We start from the raw sequence: 15,308 nt of genomic DNA on the forward strand, positions 1-15,308 counted from the left end.
TATACTTGATATTGCCATATTACTGGGCGTATTTTTCCTTCTGGTTTGGTATCTACAACATAAAAGGCACATGAAGGAAAAAAGAGAGTATAACACATACTACCATGTCATGAGAAACCACCTTCGCGTGTTCAGTGAAAAAGAAATAGAAAATGCGACGCAAAATTACAGTGATGATTATGTATTAGGCAGGGGAGGCCAAGGGAATGTCTACAAGGCGTTTTTAGAAAATAATCAGATTGTAGCCATAAAGAAAGCGAAGGAAGTTCAAGAAACACAAAGAAAAGAATTTCTGAATGAAATCATTCTTCTTGCACAAATAAACCACAAGAATGTAGTAAGATTATTGGGTTGTTGTTTTGAGGTTAAAATTCCAATGTTGGTCTCTGAATTTGTCCCCAACGGGACACTTTTTGAGTTGCTACATAGAAAGGGCAGTTTAATTTCACTTGCGACTCAACTAAAAATTGCTCTTGATTCGGCAGTGGCTTTAGATCATCTGCACGATTATATCACTTGCTCTATCATTCATGGTGATGTTAAGTCTTCTAATATACTATTAGATGCTGACACTACACTGCAAAGGTGTCTGATTTTGGAGCTTCAAGTGTTGTGCCCATAAATGAAATTGTCAAGCTTGTCCATTTTTCTCATGGATATCTTGACCCTGAGTGCCTATTCACACATATGATAACAAAGAAAAGTGATGTCTATAGCTTTGGGGTAGTATTGTTGGAGCTCCTGACTAGGAAGGAGGCAGTTTATATAGACGAAAAGGGGGAAAAGATACCCTTGGCCATATCTTTTCTTTGGAAAGCAAGCAAAAATGAGCATCGTGAGATATTGGATGGGGAACTAGTAACTAATGATGAGAATGTCATGGTGGTTCTTGAAAGAATTTGTGAGATTGCTCTGCATTGTCTGAACCCCAAGGGAGAAGATAGGCCGACAATGAAGCTAGTTGTGGAGGAATTAAAGAAGTTAGTGACCTTATGTAACAACTCACCGGGCTGGAAAATTGGTAAGGAAGAGATGGAGAGCCCTAGTGAAATCAGGAAGAGAGAGAGAGCCTCAGTTGCATCCTGTTTTAATAGTACCCAATATAGTGCGGTGCTCAAAATCAGCACTAGAGGTCCGAGGTGAGGTAGATTAATTAAGCCTGCTGCAAAGCTTGTTTTGTGTTGAGATGTAAAATTCTGTAACTATTGTATTTGATTATTGTCTTGCAAACCAGTTACTGTTTGTGTTGTTTCTTGAGTTTACTATTCCAAATAAAGGCTTGCCAGTCTGTTTTGTTGAGAATTAATTCAGAAATTGGTTCTAGAAAATCTGCAGGAATTAAGTTGGTCAGAATGCAATTTTTTCAGACATGTAAAATTTCTGTGAGTTTTACAAGTTATTTTTCAGTTTGGTTATTATCTTTTAGAAAATGGTCTGTAGTGCGTAGTTATGTTTAGATAATTGTTGTACTTTAAATTTTGTACAACTATTTAATTTTATATCCGTATGAAATAGATTTTGATTCTACTCTGAAAATTCTCTCTGAAAAATACTGGCACAGCAGCATAATTTATGTATGCTCTGTTTCTGATCTATTCGACTGTCAATTAGCAACAAACCTTGTGTTTTTTTACTGCTGTTAATTCTCCCGTAACCCAACATGTTTGTGTGGTGTTTATTGCTGGGATATGTTTACATTTTAGAAAAGAAATATATTGGAAATTAACTTTTGTTTTGCTACACGACAATGAAAGGACAACGAAAGGTATCTGATTTTCTTCTCAGGTAAAGAGACGTAATGCAAAATAATTTTTTTTCCTGAGCCATACACTTAACTACTCATTATAGTATCTGGCAGCATCCAGATCAAATCACATGCCATGTCAGGAACGTAGGTCATCTCATCATGGCCACATCAACTTGCTGATCCCATTTTGTCAGATCAATATTACAATGGCCTAAGTCAGTATTTTTTAAATTAATAGCAATCACATAAATCAAGCCTCAAACAGAAGAATTTAACGAGGTTTGGCACCAGTTTAGTACATTTGTCCTCAAATGTTGTTACAATCTTTGGATACATTTTCATGTTGCTCAAGAGGGTTAAATAGAATCACAGAACAAAAGACTTACCTATTTCTATTTCTATTATTGGGAAAAGGTAAGAAACTTTTCTAATTCTATTTCTGTTCTTGGAAACAAAGTCAGAGAGGTACAATTCATCTCAAAACTACACACCAAATACCAGACATCTTTGCTACCCTTATTGACCAATGTCGTTGCATCAGATCAAGGGCATGATCTTCTGCAGCAATATCCAGTACTTCCCCTCAAGTTGGCATGTGCAGATCCGTCATGCTTAACTTGCGTAGTGTGCTGTAGAACATTGTACCTGTCACACTTTTTTCATATAACCGAAAGAAGGATGCCCTAACTGCCTATGCCATGGCCAAATTTCAGTAGCATTTGAAATCTTGTCAATTATGTTAAAGAATAAACTCAAAAAAACAGAGACAGATTTTAAGGCGATAATAAATAAGAAGTTGAAGGGGCAATTCTATATCATTCTGGGAAAATTAATTATGAATTTGACGTATTTTGGAGTCTAAATTCAGATGGTTCAAGTTTCAAGTCATTTGGAGTTTCCTATAATTATTTATGGCAGTTTTAGTAACCAAAGATCAGAATTAAGGGCTGATGTTTAGAATTCTGTTTTTCATTTATTTTGTGTACGAATTTTAAGAGTTTACTTTAATGGTAAGAGTCTATTAATAGAGTTGTGTTCTGTGAAGAATGTAAAAGAAGAATATTTGTTTAAGAGTTAATAGAAAGAAATTGTGTTCTTATTTTTTATCAAATTCATGGTTCATTTAGAGAACATACCTTCATATTTTTATACCTTCTCCTTCAACATGGAACAGAATACCTGGTTGAGTTGAGCTGCTCGGTTGGTAAGATCCGTCTGCTGGAGCCTTGTGAATGAAATTGGGCTCAGCAGGCCTAGTTCTGCCTATTTGTTGGGATAATTGTTGAAGAGTTACTATTTGAGTTAATTGTTCCAAAAGGGCTGCTTTATTGGGAGTTCAACAGATTCCACCTGTTTTGTCAAAAAAACAAGCACAGTTGTCATGCCAGCACAGTGCAGAAAAAATCAAACGAGCAGTTGCTAATATTCAAACACATACTAGGTAGAAGACAAACAAACAGTGCTCGGATTCCATCTTAAATTAACATAAACAATAGAAATCAAATCAAAGGTTCGGTACCAGTCGCTCCTTTACTAAAGTAGTTCCACTTGAAGCAGTATATTGACCCCGAGAAGCTATGATAAAGGTTCTTTCTGAGTTGTTGTCTCCTTGTGACTGCATGTAGTCCTATATTTGATGAAGATTTAAATGTAATTCAGAGGACCTTAATTAGTAATATTTCATTTTTAGTTTAATATAGAATTATCAAGGGGTTGAGGCATATACAAAAATATGAGTGAAGCTATGCTGTTTTGCAATGTACACTTACCTAGTGTGTTTCAATACACCAGGTGTTGATTTGTGCTGGATCAAATTGGGCTTCATTAAAGGGCCATAATATGTCTCTGTAACTCTCTTCACTGTGGCACAATTCCTGGGCTGAGAATTTGGTCTATAGTCCGGTAACCCAATAAGTGCCTACATAAATGGTGTCATATGTACATATTATAATTCGTTCATTATCCCAATAAGACCTATTATTGCAGATACAAAAAACCATGCATTAATTGCGCTCCTTAATTAAAACTTCCCTAATTGAAAGCTATAGTATTATTACCATTAATTACAACCAAATTGGGCCGTAATTTATGTCTCATCATCAAATTCTAAATTTTATGAATGGCCTATAATGTAAAAGAAAAAGGAGTTCATAAGATCATTTGAATTGTTCACCTTTGAATAGTAAGATGCTAAAAAATAATTATATTATGGGCTTACCGCGAAAAAAACTTTGGCAGCATATAAGGCTCATTTTGGGCTACTGGGTTTGGAAAAGAAGGTCAATCTACTTTTGACATTGTGATTCTTTTGTATTAATCAATCTATAGAGCATGTTTTGTTGCTATAAAACTCAATGCAGAGGCTTAGTCAAGGGCAAACTAAATATGTCTAATTAAACTGACACACAATTAAATCATTAACTTAGCAAATTAATTGTAATGAAAGTCTCAATCAGTGATGGGAACAGGTTATATGACTTTTAAGAGTATGTCTGATCAATTCTCCATGACTAATTCTATGAATTCACATCCTCTCCAATACTGCACAAAGGAATCTTTTACAATTAATGGATCTGGACCGTTCTTTTTACCTTGGCACGAATCTTAAAGCCCAATAATACTACCCCCTGCGCTATTCCGAATCCCAAAGCGATGAGATTTAATCTCAACCTGTAAAGTAGGGCTCATCCTCTATGGTATTGGAGAGGAGTTGAATCCCCAGGATCGTAACATTTGAAGATTTAACAAGAAGATGATGAACTATCACTATCGATATATGTTATCATTGGAGGGACTGGCTACTGGTTCACAAAAGGGGGCCAGCTAATACTGTGCCAGGCAGACAGGATAATAGCGGCAAGCCCCTTACAAGGGGGGCCAGCTAAGGGAGGCAATTGAGCAGACATGGCAAATGCAAATTGGGTAATGCACCTTCTTCTCTGACTGTCAAGTATTGGTGCAGGCAGTAATGGCGCAGCAACCACCTGTAGATTCGACTGGAGAGCGTTTTTGGAGGTGTAATCAGTGTGGAGTGATATTAAGAGAAATGGGGGGTTCAAATGCAAAATTTACCAGTTAGAGAAAACAATGATACTGCTGACAGGTTAAAAAGAATGGGGAGAATGCATGGTGAGACTGTGATAGGATACACATATCCGATCTTCTGATAAGTTGGGGGAAGGCCTATTTGTGGCATGCAAGGGAATAGAGTCGTCTTTCTTTTTTAGAAAAAAAACCTGTAATGGATTCAGATTCGGTTTTCGCCTATGGGCGTGAAATATGCAGAAAAAAAAAAATAATAATAATAACAACAACAACAGTGAAACATTTATTCAAGGAACGCCCATTTAAACAACATGTGACAAATCAAATACAAGTTAAAGTTCTGATTATATGTAAAAAACAGAAGAAATGCTACATTAACTCATTAATAGTATAAACGTGAAAAAAATTAATTTTTGAATCAAGTTTAATTATTCGTGCAACGAAAGTAGTATTTTTTTATGTTTGTTTAATATTTTTGAGGTAGAAAGTGGACCATTATTTCCATTATGTATCATACACAGTTTTGGACCTGCATGCTTGATTATCAGTGTTTCCATTCAAATATTTACATAAATTAATCCCACTCTTAGATCAATGAAGTTCAATGGAAAACCATAATCCAATAGTGTCATCAAGGTTTAAAATCAAAATTTGAATTGAGATCAGTCACTTGACCATGGAATCGAAATCGAGTGAATCGGTCATAATTGGTCGAATTAAATCCATCTTTTTTTGGGAAAACTTGTTTTGTACTAAAAAAATAAGAAAAATTAGAAAACAAAATAATTTGTCAAAAATATTCTTAAGACAAAATAATGCATTTATATAATTCACCTATTAAATATAATATATTTATATCCATCTTTTTACGGGCATCATATTGAATTTAATTGTTTGATCAAATCAAGATTTGTGTGCACTTGATTCATACGAACTGTTAATTTGTTTACATTAATTGATGCCTTCCAGACAACTGCTTCAAAATAACATCGGACCAAATTCGATCTTATTCCACCATTCCAATTTCAGAGATTGAAGGTCTGATATTTTAAATTTAAAAAAATATTCAATTTTTTTTTTTCGAAATCTATCTACTTTCCAAGTTTTCATTATAAGAGGGATCATATGCATGTCGATATGGTGCTAAACAAACTTCAAAACATAGACTTGTCTTGTACATCTCTAAGGAGATTTATGCTGGCTCATCAAGTTATTTTTCATTAGTACAACTTTTTAGATTGACAAAAATATTCATTTTTAATTCAAAATTTGTTGAACGTGAAATTTTTTTAAAAATAAACTTTACTAATCCCTTTCTCTTATATATTTTTTTGCGTAAAAAAGTTCGAGAATTAACTGTAGTATGGTAATCAATGTACTGATCATATCAAAGGGGATTGCCGCGAGAAGGTGTTTATGACAAAAATATTTAACAATGTGAGGACTTCTATCATTTAAAATTTAATTGAAACTAAAAGAACCACGACCTCTAGATGCATATATATTCTATTCATTGAAAATTAAACTACTAATGTATAGTAATATTTTTAAGTATTATTATTATAGTAATTTTCACATGAGCCATTTAATTAACTTCATATCTAATTGAGAATCGAATTAAGAAAATATATATATTCTATTTTTTTTTAATTAGGATGATTTTGGATTTATGTGCAAAATGTAATGTTGGTACTTTTTTATAATTTGAAGATGAATCTAGCATTTCTTTTACATGCGATGGATTATTTTTAGAAGGTTATGAATGAACTTATGATAGCTACGTACCACTAAATTACATGCGATGGATATTTTTAGAAGGTTATATATGAAAAGATGATAAACGTCGTGCCATATCCAATTTTATAACAGAGTGTGGATATTTTTTATTCAATCAATAGTTTGTACATAATTAATTAAATGGATGAAGATCAATACTATTTCCACATTTAATTAACCCGTCCAATTAATTTGAATGCATCAAAATACTAAGGATTTTGACATGATCGATGTATATTTATGAACCTAAACCATATTTATATTTGTATCTCTAATTCTCAATTTTAAATATATGGGCCACCGGATATTAATTGACTTCGTCAACTTTTCAAAAGCTTTAGGCCCGGGCAACAATTTGGTCGACAATAGGACCAATTTGGTGGTGTGACATGCAGTTGTCATAGTTCATCAGTTAATTAGTCCCTAGCCGAGTGCTATAATGAGCACATGTTTTGTTGCTATAGAACTCCCTCTGGATGCTTAGCCAAGTGCAATTATATTGTCAAATAATAGGGCTTAAGCTACTTTTAGTGGTAAAATAAAAGTAATGAATCTTTCTCCAAACCTATAGTTTTGCTGCCATTTGATGTTACAGATTTTACAGGTCCTATTACAATAGAAATTAACTATATGAGGTGGACAAAGGGAGACTCCAATGCTTGAGATTGAACTTGGAGATGAACTTTGGAACTGATTTGTAGTTTCTACAATATTTGTAATATTTGATTTGAGATTGCTTGGAGGTCTTCTGATTATACGACTTATAAAATTCTGCCTGATGCATTCCCAGTTGACATTGACAACTAAATATAATAAAAAACACATTTTGTGGTAATAGGTATATGCTATGTTACGAATAAACTACCAAAGTTGAACTTTGGCACAATATGATTTAAAACTTACAAATTATTTAAGAAGAGTACAATGAAATATTCTAATTAATTTGGAAAAGTAAAAATAAACTACTAAAGTTGAATATTTCATATAACGAATAATTAATTACTTGCAAACTGTCCATCCTGATTGAGATTTTTGTTCGGTAGGTTTAAGTATAAACTAGGGGCAATCAGCAATAACCGGCAATATGAGAAACAATTTCAAAACGGTGTGCCTAATTATCTCTTTGTTTTCACAAATGGAATGCAATTTAAGAAGAAATAGAAAACCAAATATTTTAATGTAGTTAATAATAAATACATATAGGACCATCTTTGTTCTTTGTTCTTTTTAGTGAAATTTTAGTTTTTCTATTCTTCCTCCATTTCAGTAGAAATATATCATTAATATATTAAATTATGTCATTATTCAATCTAAGGCGAACCATTAGATAAAAAATAATAATAATAATAATAATAATAATAATAATAATAATAAAAAAATAAAATAAAAAACTATAGCCGTTTGGGTGCCAAGGAATAGCTGGGTTGGGTTAACAACTATTCGAAATTCGGGTTAGCGACTATTCCACGTTTGGGAGAAAAAATAGCTACTCTCAATGCTTGGGTTAGTTCGGGTTAGCCGCTATTCCGCTAACCCATTGAAATGTTGGGTTAGCGGCTATTCCAAATCAGAGTTATCACGCTATTTCACTAATCTCACTCTCAATCCAAACATTAAATAGCCTTGTAGACAGAAGACATTCATCAACATTTATTGCCAAGTTACTAACCCTTCGTGTGTGTGAGAGCCAGAGAACTTATGGCTTTTCCTCTGATTAAAGTGCAGTTCTTCCTCTACCTAGCACTGATATGCCTATTAATCTTGCCAACTACCGCAGTCGCCTCAGCATTGCCTGGTTGCCCAGACAAATGCGGGAACATCACCATATCCTACCCATTTGGCACCCTTCCTGGCTGTTACCGGGATGGATTCAATCTTACGTGCAACAACTCCTTTAATCCCCCGAAAGCAATATGGGGTAAAAACATCGAGGTGTTAGACATCAACATAACTAATGCTGAAGCACGAGTCCTAAATTACATTGGCTATGACTGCTACAAGAACGAGACGGAAATGAACCACACGAATTATAATAATCCGTATATTTGGATCAGAACACCATTTCTCTTCTCCTTCAGACGCAACAAATTCACTGTAATTGGCTGCTACAGCTTTGCATATATTTCTGGCAACCAAGATAACAACCGTTCTTACACATCGGGCTGTGCAACTTTCTGTGATAGCCTCAATAGCACAACGGGTGACGGTGGTCCATGCAATGGTTTCGGTTGTTGCCAGACAGCCATACCAGATGGTCTCAGCTACTATGAAGTGGACTGGGGTTTCAACAGAAACAAAGCCTGGAAGTTCAACCCATGCAGTTACGCTGCACTGGTGCAGGAAGACTGGTACAACTTCACTGTCAAGGACCTACAAGGGTCCATATTCTTTGAGAAGAATAAGAAAATGGTGCCACTTGTACTTGACTGGGCTATCCGAGAAAACGGCACATGCCTTGCATCCAATAAAGAGAGCAGCACTAAACCAGCTTGTCAAAGCAATTACAGTGCATGTGATAACACTACCAATGGTCAGGGTTACATCTGCAAATGCTTGCAAGGATATGAGGGCAATCCCTATATCCCTAATGGATGCACAGGTAATTAACTTACTACGGATAGATCATGTCAGCCGTATACCTGTATATGCTTGTCTATAAACAATTATGCTTGTCCATATCAGTATAATCATATATCATTGTCGAAATCAGTATAATGATATAGCTCAACCCAGAGACTTTGGTTGTGACCTTCTTTTGGTATTGCCTACCATACTAACCATATTAACTCATATGAAGCTCAAACTACCTTTTCCTTTGTTCTTTTGCCCTTGAGGGTACTTTGTTTGAGTTTAAGAATTAAAGCATGTTAAATTAAGGTTGTAGAAGTTATATGTCAGTAGTTATTCCAATTAATCTTGTTAGTTAAAGTCATTTTTTAATTTGTACTCTGGTTGGTGCTGAACAGATATTGATGAATGCAAATTTCCGGATAAATATCCTTGCTACGGAAATTGCCAAAATACAAATGGAAGCTATGTGTGTTCTTGCAGGAAAGGCACATATGGCAATGCCACAATTGCAAATTGCACCAAGGATGCAGAGAAATTTTCCCATCCTGCTCGAGTGGCTATTGGTAAGTATTATTTTTCAATGAAGAGTAAAGATCAGCTTTTAAATTGTTTAAACTGAACAGAGTCTCTATAGATAATCCATAGAAGGAAAAATCAGAATCGGAATCGGGATCGGCACCGTCCGATCCTGATCCCGGATCGGAAAATCGGTCGGAATCGGCAGAATCGGTTCGGAAAATCAGACTTTTTTGTCAGAAACTTGTTTTATACTAAAAAAATAGGAAAAAATTGATAAAAAAATTTAGAAAAATTATTACAATCAAATAATTCACTAATACAATATAATACAAGCATTACAACTATGTCGTCCTAGTTGGATCACTTCATCATCGTCTGTATTATGATAAAAAAGAGGGTATTGTTGTCCCGAACCAAAAAATATATATTAAAATATATTAAAATATGCAAATGCAAAGAAGGCAAGAATCGGCTCAGAGTCGGGAGAATTGGTCTGGAATAGGCTCAGAGTCAGGAGAATCGGCCGATTCTACACTGTTCAACCCGTTTTTTCCTCCAAAACTCGGAAACCGAGTAAATCGGTCCAAAATCAGATCGGCCTTGTCCGATCCCAACTTGAATCGGCCGATTCCGATTTTGCCTTCTATGAGATAATCTACACAGTTTGTGTACAGCGAGCTAACATTATTGAAACAATCAGCATGCCTTTTATTGTGTTATGTTAAAATTCGGAGGAATGAAGTGTCCAAAACAAAATTCGGAGTAATGAAGTGAATATATAATTACAGGAATTTGTTTTATCCACGAGGGTAAAAAATGACTATTGCCGAGGGTAAGCCGACAAAGATGACTATTTCCATAGGTATTGCTATTACCGATGGTAGTATCAGTGAGAATACCGACGCTGTTAAATACTTTTACCCTCGTAGATAAAAATAAATTATTGTAGTTTAATGAACATTATAACTATGATGCTGTTTTAGTAATGTTGTTATAATTATTGTTGTTGTTCCCAGTCTTATTATTTTGGTGATTATTGTTATTAGTTGTAATGATAATAAAATATACAATTAATACTTATGTTACAACCTTTGTCATGTTTGTAATCTGTTGTTTAAATTTGCAGGTTCTATACTTGGTGTTGCTGCTATCCTGGGATTATGTTGCCTGGTGGTTTGGTACCTACAACATAAAAGGCATATGAAGGAAAAAAAAGAGTATGAAAAATACTATCAGATGATGGACAACCACCTCCACGTGTTCAGTAAAAAACAACTAGAAAATGCGACTAATAATTACAGTGATGATCTTGTTTTAGGCAGGGGAGGCCAGGGGAATGTGTACAAGGGATTATTAGACAATAGTCAGGTTGTGGCCGTAAAGAAAGCAAAGGAAGTTGAAGGAACACATAGAGCAGAATTTGTGAATGAAATCATTCTTCTTTCTGATATAAACCATAAGAATATAGTTAGATTATTGGGTTGTTGTTTAGAGGATAAAATTCCAATGTTGGTTTATGAATTTGTCCCGAATGGTACACTTTATTATTTTCTACATAGGAGGAGCAGTAGAATGTCAATTTCCTTGGGTACTCGGCTTAAAATTGCTCTGGATTCGGCAGTGGCTCTAGATCATCTTCACTCTTCTCTCACCCGATCTATCATCCATGGTGATGTTAAATCCGCTAATATACTACTAGATGCTAACTTCACTGCGAAAGTGTCTGACTTTGGAGCTTCAAGTGCTGTGCCAGTAGATGAAATTGTTGAGCTTGTCCATTTTTCACATGGGTATGTAGACCCTGAGTGCTTTTACACTCAGACAATAACAAAGAAAAGTGATGTATATAGCTTTGGTGTAGTAATGTTGGAGCTCCTGACTAGGAAGGAGGCAGTTTATATTGATGAAAACGGGGAAAAGCAGCCCTTGGCTACAACTTTTATTTCAAAAGCAAGGAAAAATGAGCATCGTGAGATGTTAGATGTGGAAATAGTAACTAACGATGAGAATGTTATGAAGGTTCTTGAAGAAATTTGTGAGATTCCTCTGCAGTGTCTGAGCCCCAAAGGAGACGATAGGCCGACCATGGAGCAAGTTGTGGATGAATTACAGAAGTTAGTGAGGTTCCATAACAGCTCCAAAGGTCAGCAAATTGATCAAGAAGATCAGATGGAAAGCTCTCTTGTCAAATTTCCGTCTATATCAAGTTCATCTGGTTTTAATACTACCCAATATAGTGCACTTCTCGAAATCAGCACCGGAGCACCGAGGTGAGGTGAATTAATTAGGCCTGATTCAAATTTGGTTTTGTGTGAAGATGCAAAGTTCTGTAACTATTGTATTTGATTGTTTTCTCGCGAATCAGTTTTTATTTAAGTTGTTTCTTTTGAGTGTATAGTGTGCTAATAAGCTTGTCGTTCTTTTTTCTGTTGTGTATATATATTGCCGGGACATATATACATGTACGAAAAAATATATTGCAAATTAACTTCTTTTACAATACAAAAAAGAAAGGTGTGAGATTTTCATCTCAGATAGAGAGACGTATTGCAAAATTAATTTTTTACATCATATTATGAATATCTAGGGGTTCAGCCACAGCAGCCAAAATATTTGGGGCAATTTTTTGTGTACTCTCTTTCATCTAAAGTTTTTGTACAAATACATAAAAAACTTACAAATATAACCCTATAGAAATAGGAAATTACAAATAGCGAGATAAGAGACATATACAACAATCTCCACCTTGGACTGAAATCTCATCTAAAAGAGAAAAACAAATAAAGAACAAAACTAACAATCAACAAAAATTAAATTTGAACAGTAGTTGAACTTCAAGGTCGGAATAGGCTTGGAGAGCATATCGGCTGGATTGTCGGCGGTGCCAATTTTCTTTATCTCTACTATACCCTTTAAGATAACCTGCCGAATAAAATGATACTTGACATCAATGTGTTTGCTTCTTCCGTGATGCATATGGTTCTTCGCAAAAATGAATGACACTTTGACTATCACAAAAGATAGTGGTTGGACCACCATGTGATAAAATTTCTTCATGAAAGCCATGAAGCCATATTGCCTCCTTAACACTTTCAGTAACCGCCATGTACTCAGTTTTTATGATTGATAAGGCAATGGTGGATTGTATATTAGCCTTCCAACTAATTGCACATCCACCCAAAGTGAAAACATAACCGGTCAAACACCGTCTCTTGTCAATAACAACCATAAAATATGAATCTACATAACATGTTAGCCTTTCATCGTTTCTCCCAAATTTCAAACATGCATTTGCAATACCGTTTAAATAGCAGAGTATCTACTTGACCGCCTCCTAATGCATCCTATCGGGACATGACAAATAACGACTCACCACACTAACGACATGTGGTATGTCGGCTCTAGTGCACACCATCAAATACATGATGCTTCAAATGGAACTAGAATATAGGACTCTTGACATATCTTCCTTCTCCTCCTGAGTTTGCAGACTTAGTTGCCTCGACAACTTGAATTTGGTCCCAAGAGGAGTAGATACAGGTTTTACATCCTTCATGTTGAAATGATGCAACAACTTCTCAATGAAATCCCATTTTGAAATAGACAATTTTCCATTTGACCAATTCCTTGTGATATCCATGTCAAGAATCCTCTTGGCAGCTTTGAGATCCTTCATCTCAAATTCTGAGCTTAATTGTTCTTTCACCTTCTTAATCTCCTCCTTGTTCGAGGCCGCAACTAACATGTCATCTACATAGAGAAGTAGATATATGAAGCTCTTGTCCGGCAACCTCTTGAAGTAGACACAACTATCAAATTCGGATATACAAAATCCAATGCTCAACATGAAAGAATCAAACCTCTTGCACCACTGCCTAGCTTGGTGACTGTTTTAGGCCATGCAAAGAATTCTTTAACTAGCACACGTGATTCCCTTTACCCGCAACCGTGTAAGCTTCTGGTTGTTGCATGTAAATTGTCTCCTCCATGTCACCATATAAGAAAGCAGTTTTCACATCTAACTGCTCTAACTCCAAATTCCCCATAGAAACCAAACAAAGCAACACTCGAATAGAGGCATGCTTTACCAAGGGTGAGAAGACATCATTGAAATCAACGCCTTCAACTTGACTATAGTCTTTAGCCACTAATCTTGCTTTGTATCTAACCCCGGCAGTGTCATACTTTTTCTTAAACACCCACTTGCAACTCACAATTTTCTTTGTATCTAACCGGTGAGTTTTAGTCTCCAACTCCACCATCTTTGTAGCTCTCTCGATCCTCCTTAACCGGCTTGTGCATTTGCTCCTTAACCTTGTCTACTCATCAAATTTCACATCTCTCAAGATAAGGAACTTTCACTTTGAATCTGGATATCATAAACGATATCCCTTCACACCTGAAGCATACCCAAGAAATATACACTTCTTGGCCCTTGACTCGATCTTCCCCTCATTAACATGTCCATAAAATGGGTATCCAAATACCTGCAACCCCGAGTAATTTGCTGGTTTACCTGACCACACCTCGGAAGTCTTTCACTCAATCACAGTATTTGGTGAATGGTTCACTCGCCAGCAAGCCGTGTTAATGACATCCGCCCATAACTCCTTGCCCAAACTGCATTAGAAAGCATCCATTGAGCCTTCTCGAGTTCGTTCTATTCATGCACTCGGCCACACCATTGTTGGGTTATGGGAGAATTAAGAGCAGTAAAAGAACACAATGTTTGTTGCTAAGACAGAGGAATAGATCAGAAACAGAGAAAACATAAAACTGTGCTGTTGTGCCAATATTTTTTAGAAACGGAGAATTATTTTCTGAATAGATGCAAAGCTGCTTCATACGCTTACTCAATTACAAAGTTCTACAGAATTTAAAGTACAACCATTATCTAAAATAACTACCCACTAATAACTACTCACTACAGAACATGTGCTAAAAATAATAACCATACTAAAAAATAACTTGCAGTACTCATAGCAGTTTTACACGTCAGAAAACTACTTTCTAACCAACTTAATTTCTGCAGATTTTCTAGAATCAATTTAGACTTAATTCTCAATATTTGTTGTGGAGTAGAAACAACTGCATGATGATGGGCGATTCCTTCATCCTTACAAAAGGTATTAAGATCCTCATTGCAAAATTTTAAACTATTGTCGGTTCTCAAATTCTCGATTTTCTTTCTGGTTTGGTTCTCAACAAGTGTCTTCCACTGGTTGAGTGTGACAAACACTTGGCTCTTTTCCTTTAAGAAAAACACCCAAACCTTTCTCGAGAAATCATCAATAAATAAGACCATGTAACGAGGACTGTTACCTTTTGAGAGAACACGAGAAGGAACTCACATATCTGAGTGAATGTAATCCAAAGTACCTTCAGTGTTGTGGACGGTTCTGCTAAAACTCAACCTCTTTTGCTTGCTGAAGACACAGTCCTCGCAAAAATCCACATTGTTGGTACTCTGACCACATTGAAGGCCTTTCTTGCTCAACACTATCATGCCACGCTTGATCATATGTTGCAAACTCATGTGCCACAGCTTGGTAATGTCAGAATCTGAGGTAGAGCTAGCGACGGCAGCTGAGCCAGTGATTGTGGTACCCTCCATGAAATAGAGAGTACCAACCTTTTTTGCCTTAATCAT

The 15,308-nt window shown here is 35.6% G+C and overlaps 3 protein-coding genes across 3 annotated transcripts in view; 2 read left to right on the forward strand and 1 right to left on the reverse strand.

Annotated features, from left to right (window-relative positions):
- Positions 1-3,387, forward strand: part of LOC144544886 (cytochrome P450 81Q32-like) — a 62,791-nt gene extending 59,404 nt beyond the window's left edge. Inside the window, exon 3 of the mRNA XM_078293421.1 lies at positions 3,334-3,387. Within this exon, the coding sequence (XP_078149547.1) occupies positions 3,334-3,372 (39 nt within the window). The 3' untranslated portion in view covers positions 3,373-3,387. The remainder of the gene's footprint in view (positions 1-3,333) is intronic.
- Positions 3,388-8,233: 4,846 nt separating this feature from the next.
- Positions 8,234-12,045, forward strand: LOC144545111 (wall-associated receptor kinase 2-like). Its single transcript, XM_078293693.1, has 3 exons — positions 8,234-9,167; positions 9,535-9,702; positions 10,785-12,045. Exons 1-3 carry the CDS (start codon positions 8,267-8,269, stop codon positions 11,930-11,932), a joined length of 2,217 nt encoding a protein of 738 aa, XP_078149819.1. The 5' UTR covers positions 8,234-8,266; the 3' UTR covers positions 11,933-12,045.
- A 1,989-nt stretch (positions 12,046-14,034) lies between these two features.
- Positions 14,035-15,308, reverse strand: LOC144545008 (putative mitochondrial protein AtMg00300). Its single transcript, XM_078293563.1, has 2 exons — positions 15,038-15,308; positions 14,035-14,174 (listed from the first exon to the last, which is right to left on the reverse strand). The coding sequence occupies exons 1-2, from the start codon at positions 15,306-15,308 to the stop codon at positions 14,035-14,037; spliced, it is 411 nt and encodes a 136-aa protein (XP_078149689.1).

The sequence above is a fragment of the Carex rostrata genome, chromosome 27, assembly GCF_964058835.1.
Source record: "Carex rostrata chromosome 27, lpCarRost1.2, whole genome shotgun sequence".
NCBI classification, from domain to species: Eukaryota; Viridiplantae; Streptophyta; class Magnoliopsida; order Poales; family Cyperaceae; genus Carex; species Carex rostrata.

What these genes read in the sequence shown, in the direction of transcription:
- LOC144545111 (XM_078293693.1), top strand. Translation starts at nt 8,267, where the DNA reads ATGGCTTTTCCTCTGATTAAAGTGCAGTTCTTCCTCTACCTAGCACTG. An exon ending in TATCCCTAATGGATGCACAG is followed by an intron (nt 9,168 to 9,534) that starts GTAATTAACTTA and finishes GGTGCTGAACAG; the next exon opens with ATATTGATGAATGCAAATTT. An exon ending in TCCTGCTCGAGTGGCTATTG is followed by an intron (nt 9,703 to 10,784) that starts GTAAGTATTATT and finishes TTAAATTTGCAG; the next exon opens with GTTCTATACTTGGTGTTGCT.
- LOC144545008 (XM_078293563.1), bottom strand. Translation starts at nt 15,308, where the DNA reads ATGATTAAGGCAAAAAAGGTTGGTACTCTCTATTTCATGGAGGGTACC. An exon ending in AACCGTCCACAACACTGAAG is followed by an intron (nt 14,175 to 15,037) that starts GTACTTTGGATT and finishes AGGTGTGGTCAG; the next exon opens with GTAAACCAGCAAATTACTCG.